Below are 20014 nucleotides of genomic sequence, written 5' to 3'. Positions count from 1 at the left end.
ACCCTCTTTAAAACCCCTTTAAGAAACATTTATTTGCATTAACAGTTATCTAAAGCAAGAAGCGAAACAGATGCTATACAAGTGGCTGGTAAAAGAGAAAATTCACGACGTGTACATGAACCTCATCTTATCAACTTAAATGAAGATCCTATGTTATCAGGGGTTGTGTATCATTTCTTGGAGGAAGGAGAGATAACAATTGGTAGAAAGGATGCCAAGATTCCACCATCAATCTGCTTAACTGGTTTAAGGTAAATATTTCTTGCTGGCACATTGAAATCGGGCTGCAATCTTGCGAATAGTTTGACACAATGTATTTGTTCTGATTTAGTCTGAACCCTACCTTGACCGAGTGGAACCAACTTTTGCGGTTTCTAGATGGTTGATGTTTTTCGGCCGGTGGTTGTCCTGCCAATAGCGGACAATCATAATTCATCAGTGAACTTTTTGCATGACATTGGTAGGTGATGCCTGCTACTTCCTAGTTAGTAAACGTCCAAATGTTTGTGTTGAAGCAGAATTTTAACTACACATATGGTTGATCACAGCCTAGAAACATCAAGCACAACTAAACAAAGTTAAATTAAAATTTTTCAGTATTCAAAAGCAACATGCAGTAATGTATAATAATAAAGGCGTTGTTAAAATAGAAGCTGTCGGTAATAGTGGATCTAAAACTAAAATAAATGGTATTCCACTTACAGGACTGAAAACCTTATCTCATAAAGATCGAGTGTTATTTGGTAGGTAGTCTTTTGATTGCTAAAATGTTAGCTATGTGGACTGACAAGTTGACAAACCCATCCGCAAAGTGGCATCTCTACCGATACCCGCACTAGTACTTTAGTAGCACAGTACTGCAGTAGTAGAGCTCAAATTCACTCTCTTCTTTTAGTGGGTAAACACAAGAAATTAGCTAGAGTTGCCATTGTGCCAGTTCGCGAGTCTTTGATTATTAATTTCAGCAAGATACTGTCCGCCAGCATGTCCATGGATGGATCTTTTCGTAAAAAAGTCATAAAAAATATTTGTAGCACTCATTAAGATGTCAACACGAGAATTTATCTGTAAACTTAGATCAAACACACTTGATGTACAGACTGTTTTCTTTTATAGTTAATCGATTTTCTCACTAACTGGTACTGACAGTTGTATAATGACTTTCAGTTCATGGCAAAACATATTTTTATTAGTTTACTTTTTATGTATTATTTCCCTCTAGGACAGAAATTTCAACCACACTATATTGATACATTTTAACATAGGAAACAATCAAATTTGGAATATCCGTCTTGTTTTGAAGCTGATATTCCATAATCTATATAATACAAAAACTGTTTTTAGTAATTCCATTTTATGTGACAATGTTTTTCTCACATTTGTACATTGTTCTTAGATTTTTTTCACTTGATAAAGGCCATGGGGTCGAAAATTTGTGGTAAAAAGGGGTTGTGTTATCTCTAAGATAAATTATAAGTAATAATTCAAATTTTCACATAGGTTCCAACCATCTTTATGTATTTATGAACCCGAAACAAAAGACCACAACGGATGACCTTCCAGATGAAATAACTTGGGAATTTGCTCAGAAAGAAATAGCCCAAGCTAAAGGTTTTGATACCGGTTCGGTTGGTTTGACAAAAGGTATGGCTTCATTTAGCTGTTATATTTAAACCCGTCTGAGCTGGACTAATGATGTTTAATTCCATGAAAATGTACTCCAAATCGACTAGTTTGTGAAAACAAGTTAGTTGGTTGGTATATGATAAGTTAACTTCCGCTTCCAGCTGAAGTTGAAACCAGTTTAAAATCGAAGACTTGTAGGTTCCTATTCATTTGTGTAGCAATGCAAGTTTTTACTCCGCTGTGCGAGCATTTCGACAATAATTGTATGGGGGAGTAACGTTTAAATGTGTCTTTTAACAAATTCAAGTACATATTGTCGGGGTGGTGTCAAAAATAAAGATATGAGGCACCGTTTGTGAATCTATATAAATAGTCTTTAATGCACATTAATTCGTGTCCGGTACACGAAGCAAGAGGTCGAATACCATTAAAATATCAGAGAGAAAATTGATTGTGGATTAGTATTGACACAAACACTAATGTTTGATGATTTTAGATCAACAGATAGCTCAAGAGAATATTCTGGAATTATTACCAATGGTATCAGAGGTTAATGCTGTCTCGGAAGAACTCAATAAACATAAATCATTTGAAGTTGTTTTGATATCAGCAGCAGCTCAAGAAACGAATAACTCTCAACCCAATCAATCGGTGTAAGTTTTAATGGATTCTGACCACTTAATTTCCCGTTAATGTCGGAAGTGTGTCACTTGAGAGCATCAGATGTACACCATCGACCAGATTACTTTGTTTACGAAAGTGAAAGTGCCGAAATCAGATTCTAATCAAATTTTAGTATGGTCGCTGTATAAAATAATGCAGTGTGTGTTTTGAAGCTTTATGAAATGACTACCGTTCATTTTGTAATTTCTCTCTTGCATTTATCTGATTTTGTCATGGTGAAAGCTCTTGTGCTCATTACTAGCGACTATAGGATTAAAAGATCACTGGGTTGTGAAGCAATTACCACATATTCTGGGCTTTGTGGAGAGTGGGGCATTTATTTTTAAAATATACATACATAATATACATACATAAACATATATACAATAATAAAATATATGGAGGTATAACGTTGCCAAAATTGTCAAGTACAATGGTCGATTTGTAAAAATGCAACATGTATAAGTATTTTCCAAAATCCAATGAAATGCCACAGTAATGCAGATTACATTTAACACTTTGCATTATAAACTTTGCATTATACATGTTTTGCATTATACATTTTTGCATTTTACACTTTGCATTTTAACTTTGCATTATACATTTTTGCATTATACATTATTTATTACAGAGTCAGTGTCAAAATGAAAGATCTGGTGAATGGAAACGTATGGTTGTGGGACAAAGGGAAATTTATGAACAGAAGATACCTGATACAGGTCCGTATTCGTCAACTTGAACATATTCACTTTTCAGAAATAAATTTCGACGGTTTACAATAGCATTACGTTTAAGTTGAATTGCATATATTGATATTGAGCTTTAACAGTGTAACATCTTTCGAGACGACTATATTCAAAATTCTATTCTATTCTACTATCGAGACATATTTGCAGAAAAGCAATCTGGTGTGGAATTATGGCTCTAGAGGTCATAATACACCGCAATAATAGAAAACCAATCAAAATGTCTGCAAATATCGAATGATAATACCACATAGCCATGAGTCATAATGTTGTATTTTCAGGACATGTATCAAAGATATTTGGATGGTGAAGACGTGTTTGCTGTAGACAAAACAGATGATCCGTTTTGGGAACCGCCCGAGGATGTTCTTATTGGTTCAGCCAATGTATTTCTGCAATCATTGTCCTATGCTTTGGATTTTGATGATAAGATAGCAGTTACTGATTATAAAGGTCAAGAAGAAGGGTTTTTGTACGTCAGTGTAACACCTTGTGCTCAGAATGGCAAAGCACTGGATGAGGACTACTTTGTAGAAGATCCAGCTGAGATGTTGAACAAACCCTTTCATTTTAAGGTAAAATCGTCATTAGATAAATGGTTACATATTTACAGAAGTTCATTTAAACTTTAGAATTAATATTGACATCATTTACATCAATTTGTAATTATTGCCTGATTTATTTTCGTGGGTATTTCAAATTTTACCGATTATCTGTATATGAATTGGTGATCAGTTTAACTTAGAAATTGGTGACGTTTTGTTGATAAAAAATATAAACTTTTAAAATGTAACATCAGAAAGAAAAAAGCACTTCCTTCCGATTAATTTCACACAAAAATATTCAATATTCTAACTATGATAACAAGTCATTCAAAGATAATTATATCTGTTTTGAAGATGATATTCATATTTACATTAAGATAACCGTTCATATTAGATTGACTTACAAAGTTTCTCAATATTTTTATCATTTTATGTACTATATAATTTTTTTGGACATTCCCTAAGGGTTCAAACATTTAGCAAATTGCAATATATATGGAAATATCATATACACCAAATTACGACCATTTTGTGGCATCAATAATTCTAATAACAGACAGCTTTTGAAAAGTGTAATTTTACGTAAACTTTGCCTTTAACAGGTTACCATTTTGAACGCTGATGTTCACAAAACAAGATATACCAAGGGTTTAAAAGTGCGTTATAGGGTTTACAAGGAGAAGAACTATACAGATACTAAATTGATAATGGGAACAATCAGTCCAGAATTCAACCATTCCAGAGTGATCACCATTCCTAAAATGGCAAAAAATCATCTGGCATTTTTTGAAACTGGTTGTATAACATTCCTACTCTATGGTAAACAAGAAGAAACTGTTGCTGATACAAAACTTGCTAAGTTAACTACAAAGGTAATAATATATTAAGTACTCCAAATGAGCATTATTTGCTATGAGAATTTTTGAAAGGGTGTTTGAGTTGAAAGACCCAACAACAGACTTGTATGAGGTGTTCCAGAAAGTTTTATCTCATGGGTTCTTAATATGAATCACTCGCTTTCTGTACATGAATACGGATGATATATTTTCAAAAGCTTAAATAATTCAAAATGGCATGAAAAAAGATTCGAAATAAATTGAAGTAACATTGGAAATGAAATTATCACCGTGTCACAGACAATCTGCAATCCCTTAGGGAAATCTGTCATTATCTAAATTATAACGGGCCCGAGGTAAATTAATATTGCTGAAAACGTCTTCTCGTTATCTCTCGGGTCGAACAATTAACCGAGGTACTTTTATGATTCAGGCTCTAGATGTAAGTATCCTTCGACATATGGAAATTACTAGACTATGCCCACACTGCTTCCTGGCAAAATCCTTCATTAGAGACGACAAAACAACACGAGATTTACAGTAGGATGTAAAGTTCCACTTCATTTTATTGATCATGGGTTAAAATCTATTAGTAAACCATTTTAAAAATATATTGAAAACTTTAAAGAAAAAAAAGCAGCAAGGAGGCTAAATATAGCTTGTTTTTAAGATAATTAATCCATAAACTACCTCAAGTGATGACTTCAAATATTTAATTACTTCGTAGATAAGATTATGATCCTGACACATGAGTACGAATTATCTAACATCGGAATGTAAAAACAAATCGCCTTGTTAAATTGGTGAACATGTAATCTGTCTTGTAACTGACTGACAAACTATCGTACGTTTGATCAACGATGATTTAAGCAACATCTTCCCCTCATTGATTGAAGAGTTCAGCATCCGTGACTAATATTTTCTGACAAAAAAACTACTTGAACTAGTGATAAATTGAGATTATTCTGGCAGCTCGAATGATTTCTGATGAAATATATATGTCACTTGCTGTAATAAATCAATTAAAGGGTACATATGTCTGTTTTGAAGGCGAGGATTTATGGTTCGTTTCTTCACCGATCTCATGACGTTACCAATAATTTATTATAGTAATAGTTCTCTCTACTATCCCATTTACATGTCGCTCAGGAGATTACTGTGCAAAATCACCCTTAATTGCCAGATATTATAAAACCTACGCATGGGTTCAACCAGATCAATAGATCTAAGTCTTAACACCTTACCAATCCTGTATTTTTATTTTTTTTTCTACTTCTTCTTCTGACCGCGATAAAATACGGTCTTGAAAGCCTGAAAGTACTAAATAGCTAGGCCAACAGACATTTGTGACGTTCGTGGAAGTTCCCTTTCACAATGTGCAGAACTAAGATTGTTAATCATTTCCAAAATTTATTTTCTAAAATTTTGAAAATTAGAATGGCATCGTCATGGCGTCTAGAACTTCGTCACGCTCCTGACCTAAGTTATTTTTTTTTATTATCTAGGAATTAAGACAAATGGAACATATGGGAAACATTGCTAATAACTCGGGAAGGCGAGGTACTGTATTCTGTAATGATGCCATGATTGCTACCGACCAAGTTTCGCACCTGAAAACTGAAATGATTCTACTACAGAGAAAATATGACAGATTAGCCGCTAAGGAACAAAGATTACAGGTAAAGCTGCTAACTGATTGTCCATTTGTGCCACAGTTGAGCTATTGATGTTTTTGCATCCAAACGTGTAAATTGTTCACTTTTATTCTAAAATCCAGAATATCAGCTAATAAGAATAATTATGGATTAGTATAACGTCGATTTTAAAAGCGAAGGTAGAGTGTTTCCTGAGTGATTCGATCATGCCTCAAGGCAAAACATTTCTACTGACATTTGTAGAGCCTCTGGGAGTTGACTCTCATTCAAACAACATGTCGTTCGGCTTCCCAGTTGAGACAAATGAATGCAATACAAACCAATTTATAAAGTACATGTACTTGAATCATTAAGAAATACAAACAAAATTTCAAGTTCGCATTATAGTTGATTCCTTCGCATTAGTGTATGTCGTAACCTTTGTACTTTATTTCACCAGGAATTGTGTCAAGAATGGTCTGAAAAAGAGAGTCCAGACTTTGAATCGTTTTATAAAGCTGTGTCAGCTGTAGCTAATAGTACTGGTACCAAGTTAAAAACAAGAGTTCATATGTTGAATCAGGTATGAAAATGGAGTTTGTTCTCGTGATGGATAATAATTGTGAACAGTCAAAGTATAGGATGGGGCAATCGTTGGATGAATCATTTACAGTCTAAATTTGTAAATGCAGAAACATTCAAAGTGCGCTTCAATGACAAAGTTATTCTCCAGTTATAGCAATATTAACGCACGTTTCAAAAAGTCATATATGCCTTAAAACATACTTTAGTGTATAAGATAAGCTTAACTGAAATTTTGTTTCAGGTTTTGCAAGGACAGAAGATGATCAAAGACAGAAATGGAAAAGTAAGTTTCATAATATATTGTTGCAGCCAGTTGATATAGATCACAATTTTATGATTAGATTCAGCGCTACAAGGCAACCATCAACATCCCCGCAACAGGGATGATGGCTTCATTGCCATCACATTTAATTAGAAATTGGGCTTACAATTTATGGTTGTATTTCAGAAAATACCACCAACGGAGAATGGTACAGATAAGCAGACCAGTGCAGCCTGTTCTTTACAGTGATGTTATTTTCTTTCTTGCACTAACAATTCATTTATTAGATAACATTTTGTAATGGGGGTCTCAGGTTGATCTAGCTACTGGTAGGTTTGAGAGCAACTTTATCAACAGAGGATCTGGAGGATCTTTGACAATCTTACCACTCGCTGCTGAATTTGTTGAACTACGCACAACGACGTATGAAAATATCCATCAGTTGCTTATGTTTGCTTTCTATCCTAGTCAGTCAGATTTGTAGACGTGCACATATATATTTGCTAGCCAAAACAATTTTGTTCTCTACACCTGAAGATTACATTGTTCGAATGAACATCACTGCTGATATTTTCTACCTTAATATACCTTTGTATAAACTGCTGATACTTTTGAATAAACGTCCTGATATTGTAGTGACCTTGGATATCACTGTGATATGTGAAGACCTTTACTATCACTGCTGATATTAGACTTCACTATCACTTCACTATGATATTTTTACGACCTTTACTGCAGATTTGACTATTACTGATGATTTTTTGATGACTTTACTACCACTGTTGATATTTGGATAACTTTTACTATCACTGTTGATATTTTGATGACCTTTACTATCACTGGTGATATAAGACATGACCTTTGTATAAACTGCTGATATATTACCTTTGCTATCCGTCCGGATATTTTGATGACCTTTACGATTTATGTTTTCCCACGAAGATCTTGGATATCACTGTTGATATTTTGATGACCTTTTCTGTCATTGCTGATATTTTGGTGGCCTTTACTTTGAGGATTTTGAACATTACTATCACTGCTGATATAAGACTCCCTGATATTCTACACCAATGGCCTTGTCTAGCATTGTTGATATTTTGATGACGTTACTATCACTGTTGATATTTTGATGACCTTTACTATCACTGCTGATATTTTGATGATCCTTACATTCACTGTTGATATTTTATTGACCTTTACTATCACTGCTGATATTAAATTCTCCTCTGTTCTATCTTTACATCAGATTTTTTTTTTTTATAGAATTTCACATGCACTTCGTACAAATTTCCAAAAATATTGTTGGATATTATTTTTTTTTTTAGATTATCACCTTTACATCAGATTCTTTTTTATAGAGAATTTTACATGCCCTTTGCACTTTGTTCGAATTTCCAAACATTTTGTCGGATATTGAATTTTTAAGATTATGTTAGACGCTCAGCACAATTTTTGCAGTGTATTTTGCAAATTTATTTTAATTGAGCTGAATGCGATTCTTAAACCACAGTGTTCCGATAGTACCTGTACATAATGAACTTATCTATCTGTGATATTTTTTGTTTACAATTATTTTTTGTGTGTTGAATAAAAATCATGCAATAAAATTTGTTGTTATTTGAATTTGTCAATAACTATCAATGGGGGATATTACAAAAGAGAATGGCCCGTCACCAGGAATATGAAAAGATTAGGTGGACAGAGAAAAAGATAGGGCATTAAATTCATTTTTGGAAATGCAAATAATCTTGAATTGAGCATATTGCCTCTGACTTGGCATTAGGAAATTGTATAAGACAATAGTGTCTAACCGTTAACAATTTTGATCAGTGGCTGTCAAAACCTATGGTACAGCAAAATTCAGCCTGGTGGTGGTAAACACGGGGATCTAGTTCATTCAGAAACAGAAATTGTGGGAAACGTCTTCTGACCATTGTATTTACCACATGGTCTGGAATGTCAAGAACATTAGTCGACAGACAAGAAATCTGAAGAGCGCAAATAGAAGCTCCGATACACATACACATACATAGTCTTGCAAACAATTTTAAAAATCTTAAAGAAATGCAAATATCATGAATGACAGTTCAAGGGAGCTAACAAATTCTGAAGATCGTCATGATTTTTACTCACTGTTCAAAGTGAAAATTGTGTGTCTGGTTTTGCAGTTTCAAAATTTTGAGCAAAAGTGACGACAAACTAAGTATCCTTTCATTTAAACCGAATCACTTTTCAAAAAGAAAATTTTTGTCGGTTTCTTTTTTTCAGAGACAATTAGGTCGAAGTTACGATGGTCCGAAACATTAAGACCTTCATTTCAGTAATTCTATGAATTGCCTTGTCGGATAGTACACTCAGAGCTCCCATGGTGTGCAGTCTGAAATTAAAGAAGGGTAAGATAAAACCATGGTCATAGCGACATTTAGCTCTCTACCTGGCAATCCCTGTCGTCTTATAGACTACATGTAGATACAATGAAGACGTAGGCAAACGTAAAACACGATTCTGTTTCATTTGTCTTGGTTTATTCCATTCAAATTGTGGTATTACAATCATTTTTATGTCACTATTAAATTACAAGACTCCTTCATGCCATTAAATTATACGCTAAATATATGAAAAGTGGATATTGGCAAGTCTATATTCAGATTTATTACATGGAATGCATAACATAAAGAACACTTCATGGTTTCTAAGCTATATTACAAATCGGCTGCATAAATACCCTTCTTCAAAAATCGACTTCTCAATTAATTTAAGCAGAATACAAATATAAATAATTCAATGCTTGATTTCCCATTTGACGTTTTCGGTTCCTGTCATTACAGAAATTAAAACTCAACTAGATTATAACGACATGTCATACCAATTAGGTCTGAAATTACTGGAACCATAAAGGACCAACAGGAAATCCGAATGGTTCGAATAGACGTTCAAGTGTCCACGATACATGCACAACAATGTAAAATCCTTTTCAATCTCTTATACTGAAAACATCTGTCAGAAATGTTATATGTACGTCGGTAAAAAAATATCTTAAAATACAATATTGTGATTTAATTAATACTGATTTTTTGTAACAAATCGCTTCAAGCAATATCTCACCAAAACTCGGCGACAAACATTCTTTTCTGAATCTCAATCAAACGTCGCTCATAATATTGCATTATATTGTCTGTTGGTTTCTAGACTTCTATTTCATGATCTGGAGACATTTTTCAAAATAAATGCTTCCAAACTCAACAAACCCGAATTTCATTTATATGAAGAATTTTGCGATATTTTATATAAATGACATTAAACCAACTTTTATTTATCTTAACAATAAAAGTTTTAAAATGATAATTAATTAATAAAAAACTGAAAGTTTCAATACATACGAAATTACATGGGTGACGACAATATACGTCCACAAAATGTGGGCGTATAAAATGATACTGACCTATACATAGTTAATTTTTTCTATCACAGTCAAATTTAAAACATTTTTAGAAAGGAGCAATAATTGCAACACGGTTCATAGAAGCCAGTTTTCCAATTGGTTATTTTTATAGGACTCTATGGCTATTCGATTCCTTTTGGAATAAACATGCAGTAAGGAGAAGGGAATTAACAGCAATAAGCACATAATGATATAATTAAGAATACATGATAATTCATTAACAACGCCAATTAATCAAATAGTTTACTTAATTTGACAGTAAAATATAACGAAACCCATCTTTAAGTCATATACAACCGTACACTTGTTAAATCTTTAACACAGTATAGGGACATTCCTCGAATAAGACATGCATACTGGTAAAATCTCTCGTATGATGAAGATCGTTTGAATAGTTAAAATTCCCCAAATTTTGCGAAAAAAAATTTGGTGGACCACGATACACTTATTTTCAATAATACAACGTGTTGTGTATGACGATGCCGGAAACAATAAATGTCACAAATACACACAAAAGAGCCAGAAAACCGATCCTGTTTTCCCAAGTTTGTTTCATTATTAACTGAAAAATGTCCTTTGTAAAAACTGATTTCAAAGTGATGTAATTCAAATACTAAAAAACTATTTTAAAGTATAAATAATAGTAGTAAATATCGCCAAGCTGTTATAATATCCAGTTATATTTCAGAATAACCAATTTTAATATTAAGAATAATCGGTGCAAAATTGACCCATAACTATCTGATCATTGGTCTACAAAGTGAAATATACATCTAATTATACAAATATATACCTTTTTCTGAAGATTCTAAAAAGTTTTTTTTATAAATAGATAAAATATAAAATACTATTAAAATAACTGTTTGAACTTTACAATAGTTATATTACAATTTATAATTATATTAATTACTTAATATACTTGTATTTACAATATATAAATATTTTCTACTGGGTATATAAGTATTTACAATTTTTTTTTTTATATCGAAATGATATAAAACTTATTAGTATATGGACCTATTTCTTATTATCTTAATACAATGCAGATGTTTCATTTCTTGTGCTTTCTGTTTCTACATCCATGATCTGAAAGAATCCTTCTTTGAATTGTGTTCATTGGAATTATGTTCCAATGGTGTTAAAAGTTGTCAAACGAAATGCGTTCATCGTCGATCAAAAACAATAGTTTAAAAATTACAACATATGTTTTTTAACATAACTTTTGATAGGTTGAATATTTTGATGACCTAGATCATGTGTTTCATTACAATTTCGTCCGATCATGATTGGCAAATGGAGCAACACAAAGACAAGGCATGAAACATAATAACTACAAGTGCACTTTATAAGATTTAAACAACAAAAAAAAACAAAATGGATATGATTCCGATAACGATTTAAACTTTTTACTTCAAAATATTTCTCAAATTAAATGCTAAGTGCATTTTTATCCTCCATGGCCGTACACCAATATCTTCCGTAATATAAATATAAAATTTTAGTCCTAAATTGAATAATCCATGGTGCATCTATTCTGCACAAGTCTTAATATTTCAATCGGCGCGGTGTTTATCTTCAATTGATACCCCAAAATAATCTACATAACAACACAACAATTTGTTTTTTCATCTTCGCCAACTATAGCCACATTAGAGGGCGCTACAAAACGTTTCTTTGTTTCTTGGGAATAAGTATTATTATTATTATGTCCATTGGATGTTTTACTATTGGGAGAATATGGAATGTGCCAACTCTGAGCTCTTTCCACGAACATACTCTGCACTTGAGCATCTAAGTTATCTTTGCGGTTTTCAGCTCGATGACGTTTCAAATCATTTAGTGTTGATCCCGAGTTGTTATTTGCTGATGATGCTAGTGATTGTCTTGGATCATTCTGGTTATCATCTCCTCGATTGGCACTTTCATTGCTTGATGAACCTTGCTGAATATGATGTGAAACTGTTTGTTCAGATACGGGATGTTGCTTAGGGGCAGCTGTATGTTGTTGTTTTGGAGCAACTGGAGGTTGTTGTTTAGGTGCAGCAGGCTGTTGTTTTGGAGCAACTGGCTGTTTGGGTGCAGCCGGCTGTTGTTTAGGTGCTGCTGGCTGTTGTTGCTTAGCAGCCGCAGCTGGTTGCTTTGTAGCTGTGGTGGGCTGTTGTTGTTTGGGAGCTGCTCCTGATTGTTGTTGTTTGGGAGCTGCTCCTGACTGTTGTTTTGTTGGCGCCTGTTGATGTTTGGGTTGTGTCACCTGAATTTTACTGATTTGATTGTTGGAAGTTGGGTTTGTATGATGGGATTTATTGGCTGGTTGTGAAACAGTTGCGGGTTTCGTGTGTCGATTGTCGGCTGAATGAGATTTATTTTTGTCTCCTGTATGCGAAATTGATTCTGGATGAGATTTTGATGCAGATGATGCAGATGTTGGATGATTGCTTGATTTTGATTTCTGATCGTTATGGTGATGATTTTTACCCTCTTTGTGATGTTTATTATCCTCTTCTGGATTGAAGAGTATTTCTACATCATCAATATTTGTGGCTGGTACATTTTCTTTATCCTCATCGATTTCCTAAAAGAAATTAAATCAAAGTGTCCAATGTCATTGGCCAAAATATGAGCTGTATCCATAGGTCCTACAGTTGGTAAAATGCGCATCATCTGTTCCAAAATCAACCACATACGGTACATTAACAAAAGCATAAATATCCCGCAAACAGTAAGGAGGAAGGCGCCCAAATTCTAATAGTCATCAAAGATTCATACGTAGTACAACAAGATCTTTAATAATGGATTTTATCCACACTGAATTCAGATGGAAGCTAAAGATGCTGGTAAGAGCTTTCAAAAAGCTATGACGCTCATCAGGGACAATTCGATCATCATCTATTGATTATGTTATCATTAAAAATTCAGTTTTGCTTTTAAACTCACGTAGTGTTGAATTTGATTCAAATCTAATGTATTGTATTGTAGGACTCAGATTATGATAGCACAAGAGTTCAAAGACTTACCTTCAAGTCCTCTTCATCTTGTAACAACCGTAAACCAAAATGTAAAGCTTCTTCTTTAGCTTCCTTCAAGGACAATCTTCCTTTATCACCTCTTAAACTACTTCTTCTTAATGATGCACTGTAAAAATTCAAACTTGTGAATACAGTTTCACGGGAGTCGATTCACAATGGCACATTGTTCTCGAACAGGTTAAAAAAATCAACCAATTCAAAGGGTTTCAAACGTTTCTTCAACCTTTGAGGAGCAGAAACCATGGACCTTGCACCAGAAATTAGAATGATTACACATGCAAAGGGTGGGAACTCTTTTGAATTAATCCAGTAGCAAAAGGGAGCTGAGGTGGTTCTCCAATACCAAATTGTTCATACCAATATCCATGAAATATGGAACCATGATATAAATCATGTAATTGTAGATATCAAAACAAAATAATACCTTCTGGAACTGATTCTATGTTTGATGTGTGAACTTTTTCCACCACGGCTAGCTCTGTTGGTCTCTATTTCATCTTTTACATCTAATATCTTCTGTTTCAATTCAGGATCTTCACACAGGTCTGTAGAAAAATGAATTCAGGTCAGCTTTCTAATTGAGTTTATTTACCTATGTAGCTGTGAAATTTGGTCATTGTACCAATTTGGGGTTGTTTTTACCTTCCATTTTGTGTGTAATATTAAGCAGCAATAATTGGTGTGTCACCAGGCAGGGTATATCTCCTTATTTATAATGGATATAATTCTTTATATTATGATTAGTGCATTTACTGCATTGCCAAACTTGATTTGGATATCGAGTTTCGTTTTGTGGTTTGGATCACTAGTACTTGGGATTTTCATTTTTGATGGGGAAACCTCAAGAGGTACCAGAGAAACCTTCTTGATGATCTTTTTGATTTTAAGGTCTATGTTATGACGAATTTCCATATTAATAATATTAACCGTAACATCAGAAAACCCTGGTTTTACCCTGGGCTACTTCCTGCTAGATGGTCAGCCCATTTTATGAAGATACCGTCATTTTTTAAGCCACAATCAGCAAAACAAACTTATGCCTCCCATCTTCAAATCAGCATTGGATCAAGCTTAGTGTCTTAATGATGCCTTGATGTATGGACTCTTAACTTTTGAAATTTTAATTAGACTTAATTAATAATTGGCATTAATAGATGAAGTAATAAAAATAAAATATACTAAAGCCAACAATTACCGAAAGGTGTTTCTCCACTTTTTATTTTAGCATCAATATCTGCTCCATTTTGAACAAGAATATCAACTAAATCAGGCTGCAAATATAACATTAATTCATTTTCATTCTAAAAAACTGATACATGTGTAGATTCTAGGAAATATTGTTAAAACAAGAAAAAATCTAGATGGTTTATTTATTTCTCTTTGAGGCTCAACTTTTGCCATCTCATAAAATCCATCTTTAAATCGTGTTCAATTGAATTTTAAGACTGATAGCTAACATTTTAAATCCATACAACTCTTATTAACTTGTAAAGTGCAAGAAGAGTCGTTTTTGTGAATTATGTCACAATAGCAAGAGAAAGCACACCTACCTGTCCCCAGTAAGCTGCAGCATGAATAGGTTGCCAGGAATCATGATCTCTAATATCAACAGCTACATGATTATCTAATAAATATTGAGCTACTTGAAGATAACCATTAGCAGCTGCTATATGTAGCTACAAAAATATTCAACAAAAAATAAATTTCAAAACATAATGAATCAATTTTCATTCCATTTTAAACAAAAAAACAACAACTAGTCAGGGTTTAAGTCTTATTTTTGAGAGCAAAGTATTAATCTGGTCATGGGAATGATGAACATGGAATACATAAGTAGGCTTTTCTGATTACAAAGACAAGAAAGCCTCATTTGAATTTCTTTGGTTTGAGTATCTCTCCAAATAGACAGATATGAACGCATGAGAAAATGTATTATTACCGGAGTGGCACCAATATGGTCTCGGAATTCTAAACTTTTGTTGGCAGCCTTAATTTTTTCTAAGTCTTCTAAAACATATTTCTCACTGGCTAATCTTTTGTCATCTATTTCTTCTTGTGTTATACCTATCATTAAACATTTATGAAATCCTAGAGTAGGGGAAGAGTTATCTAACAAACCTCAAGGGAGATAATTTGACAACAAAATAAGAAATATAATTGGAATATACTTCAGCAAACACTTCAAGGGAGATAATATTAATCCAAATTTTAAAAGTAAAAGTAAACAAACACACTGCAGTAGGTCTAGTCTAATGAATTGATCATTTTCAAACTTTTTTAAAACAAACTTCAAGGGAGATAATAACGCTAAATAATATTAAATCACACTTCAAGGGAAGTAATAAAAGTAAACAAACAGATTGCAGTAGGTCTAGTCTAATAAATGGATAAATATTAAGTCACACTTCAAAGGAGGTAATAAAAGTAAACAAACAGGCTGCAGTAGGTCTAGTCTAATAAATGGATAAATATTAAGTCACACTTCAAGGGAGGTAATAAAAGTAAACAAACAGGCTGCAGTAGGTCTAGTCTAATAAATGGATAAATATTAAGTCACACTTCAAGGGAGGTAATAAAAGTAAACAAACAGGCTGCAGTAGGTCTAGTCTACTGAGTGGATAAACAATTCAAAAACACACTTTTATCAAATCAATTTAAAGGAGATAAAAATTATCAATTTTCAAAGGTAAACAAACATGATGCAATAGGTCTAGTTCAATGAATGGATAATTATTAAACTCTTAAAATAATCAAATCAATAGTAGGATTAAGATATTTATCCCAAACAGATGATTTTGTATCTCGATATTGAGTGGAGTCAAACCATCATTTGATATCCAGCCTATAACCGATATCCATTGACACATAGGGTTTATTTAGATGTGTGATCTGCATCACAAGGCATGTGAGGCTAAATAAGTATAGCCTACTACCAATTTTCAACAAAATCTTGTCCATCATCAACTGGACAATTTCATTCTTTGCAAAAATTTGAATGCTGAACTCCATAGAAATTTTTACACTCCAGCTAATCATGCCATTTGCCATAAGAGGATGCTAAGAGCAGGCAAAAAGTGAAAAATTATTGTGAAAAGTCAACTCATTTAAGATCTCAGCAATGTACATAAGCAAACCAAGTTTCATCAACATAAGATGAGAAATAGAGCCGAAAAACTTGGTCCTTTATTGAACTGAAAAACAACTGTTGGAGAATTGATATCAAAAACAGACCAAGAAGATGACAATCAGACAGAACTCAAAAATCCGCAAAAAAATATCAGAGATCAAATTTTGAATTACCTCGTTTAGCCATCTCAGTTTCAATATAATCCAACGTTGCATCATCTTCACAAATATCATAAGGCATATTACCATCAGAATTAACAGCTAGCAAATCAGCTCCACTAACAAAACAAACATTGAGAATTGAGAAACCCTAGCTCTATATACGAAAGAAATATCAAATTATGTAAGGATGCAATGCTAGTAGTAGTAGTTTTTTTTGCCAAATCTCTTTATGCTGATCTTTACTGAATTACCATCTGTTCCCCTTTACAGCTGGTTAACTTAAAAATCAAGCCCATCAGATTTATATGCCTGGACCAAGATTTGATCCAACAACCACAATATTGTTCCAAGTAATATAACAAGATGAGATAAGATTTCAAAGCTAACTAACTGAACTTAAGTCTGCCCATAGCACTAAGGAATAGATACTAAATGAAAAGAATATATTACTTTTCTATCAGATGACGGCATAAATGAGCATGTCCACAAGTAGCAGCGGCATGTAGTGGAGTCCAGTGTTCACTGTCTTGAGCATTTACATTAGCACCATATTCTAATAATAATTTAAGCATTTCTTCACTATCATCTATACAACACTACAAAATAAAATGTACATTTTTCTTGACTACATATTTCAATTTTGAAGCTGTACCACGTAGCTTTCTGTCATGTGCACCAGCAATTTTTCATTGATGAAAATAACTAACAGGAGATACAGATTGTACAACTTTCACTCGTAAAAAGTGGATCATTCCAGAACTAAGCCATACCTAAAAATTTCAAAATGTCAGTTTTTTCTGTTGTCAGATAGATTGCTTCAGTATCAAACTTTCAATTTATTTTATGTTTCGACTTTTTTATCTCCAAAGATTAAAAAAATATACCTGATGTATTGCTGTTAACCCATCATCATTAGTTAAATCTGGTTTAACACCTTGTTCTAGTAATGATCTGACTGTAAAATACAATAAGGATTGATTCAAGACGGTCTTATATGGATCTGTACCTGGATAGGGGACACTTATGGTGTGGACACATAAACAGTCTTGGTCGCCGATTTTTGTCGCTGGCGCAAATTTTGAGTAAAATCTCATGTGTGCCAACACTTCCAAGATAAGATTATTGCGTAGCCAACATGATTAATAACATCTAACCGGTTTGATAGTTGTCAGTGACTTTTTTATCGTCTGCAAGAAAAAGCGTTATCATCCATTCAGATTCATTTTCCTTTCAATTGCATGATCCGCACATGATTATCGACATAGTGGAAAACGACTTTTAGTCTCCAGAAGCCATTTGGTGAACCTATCCATATGAAATCAGAACCACAAATTAATCTGTGAACCACCCTAAGTGATCCTCAGCTTAAATTGTGTTTTGTTGGATAACAGTAAGTCAAAGACTTCAATATTACCTTCTTCAACATCATTTCTAGCGGCAGCTTCCAATAAAGAAATATTAGGTACAAATATCACATTTCTTTTCTTTCTTTTCTGTTTTTTCACATCAACACTGCCATGACCACTTTTTCTTTTCTTGGAATGTTCTTTATCCAGATGTTTCTCATATTGAGTCCATTTTTTCATTTGTTGGGACCTGCGTTTTTTGGCATGTTTTAAGCGATCTTGTGTTGCCATCCTTTCAATGGATGGCATTTCAGCTACAAGTTCATGATGATCAGTCATATTTGTGGGTTGAAGATACGTCAAGCTAATGTGGAAAAATAGGAACTTGGAAGGAAGGGATCATTGTGTATTGTACCTACTTCATTGTATTAATACAACCTGAAGTGAAAGAAAATCACAATCATAATTTCAATAGTTGTCATCCAAATATAGCCAGTTGGATTCTCAACTGCTTGGGATTAGGTGCCATGAGTTGGAATACCCAACCAAGTAAGAACAAATTCTGATACCACAGCCAGTGATTCAGAGCGTCAATCCAGTTTCATGGTTCAACCTCTTACAACTACCACAACTAGACATGTTAAACCCTACATCCATAAAATGATTCCCGGTAATGTTTTTAGTTGTTTAAGTATATTTATCAGTATGGCAATAATCATTCACTTAAAAATTCCAAACATTTTACAAATTGAAACCAGACTAGCTGTATAAATACACAGGCAAAACTGTCTGTCATGCAGTCACTGGCATATTTGTTTCAATAAGGTGCGATGTGCAATATCCACTTGGACCATTATCACCCAGCCCACAACAAACTTAACCTAACAAAACTTCAAACCTCACAAAAACTGGACAAATTGAGTCTAAACAATAAAAAAGAGTCCAATTAATTTGCCTTTTTCTTTTTGTGACATTTTATTGACTATTTGTAGATTTTTTGATAGAATATAATGTAAGGCTATTTACCCAGTGATTTGAATATTGAAATTTCTGGACCTCCCCTATGCACAATATTAACATTTTGAGATATTAATCCAACTATAGACTATAAAGATTCTAAATTAGATAATGGGCTACTGGATAAAAATCTGCAACCTATAGATTAAAACTGCCATAACCGGTATGACATTTATAAAGGGCGATAATCCAATCAATTAGTCTACAAAAATAACAACATTGTTTACATATGACAAGTAACCCTCAAAAACATCAATAAATAAAATTTTTGAATCAGCCACTTCCTCCATCTATGCCAATCTAGCGGTGGTAAATGGGGCAAAATTTGTACATCAACCTACGAGTACTGAAGGGTGGGCCAGAAGTAAACAGGTGAAAATTAGGTGTACCGACAAAATGTCAAAAACAACCCATCCCTGCTCGTTCCTGTCAAATTAGATACAATTTCACCAACTAAACTCTAGTCATGATTTTAATTAGTCCTTTGATTTTGTAATTAATCAAATTTCAAAAACAATAAATCTAATATAATCAATTAATAAAAACATACCTTATATGACCTACATAATTATGTGAGTTTTGAGCTGACACAATGCGACATGTTTTAAGTATAGAGGGCGCAGTATTAGTCATGTGACAGGTGAAATCGACCAGGTACAGGTCCCTTAATGTACGCCTCTCTTTATAATTACTACACTAACGGTTAAAATTGGCTTTTTAATGATGGGAAAAAATCATAAATATTGCTCATGAATACGAGAGGATGTAGATATATACTGTCCTAAAAGACGCGGCTATTTATAGATTTGTCATTGTATTTCACGACTGGTGGGCGGTTTATATATTCAATAGATATTAGTAATATAAAATGATATTATGGATTATATTTATGAAATAATCTTAAGCTTTGAAGATTAAATGGACTTATCGTAAGGAAATGAATTGTAAGGATGACTCAGGTTGTCTGGTAATACAAAGCATTTAATCTCATCCGTTGC

At 33.3% G+C, this 20014-nt stretch overlaps 1 protein-coding gene across 1 annotated transcript; it reads right to left on the bottom strand.

Moving 5' to 3' along the window:
- Positions 1-13794: 13794 nt before the first annotated feature.
- LOTGIDRAFT_194024 (hypothetical protein) lies at positions 13795-19610 on the bottom strand (the record flags this gene model as incomplete). The annotated part of the gene is made up of 9 exons (XM_009063247.1): positions 19567-19610; positions 18068-18437; positions 17538-17608; positions 17104-17249; positions 16666-16769; positions 15305-15429; positions 14916-15041; positions 14561-14636; positions 13795-13910 (listed from the first exon to the last, which is right to left on the bottom strand). Coding segments are annotated over exons 2-9 (1035 nt in total), but the record flags the coding sequence as incomplete, so codon positions are not given.
- Positions 19611-20014: the final 404 nt, after the last annotated feature.

Source organism: Lottia gigantea, assembly GCF_000327385.1.
Source record: "Lottia gigantea unplaced genomic scaffold LOTGIsca_56, whole genome shotgun sequence".
Lineage (NCBI taxonomy): Eukaryota > Metazoa > Mollusca > Gastropoda > Lottiidae > Lottia > Lottia gigantea.
This window is presented reverse-complemented; position numbering and strand designations above follow the sequence as displayed.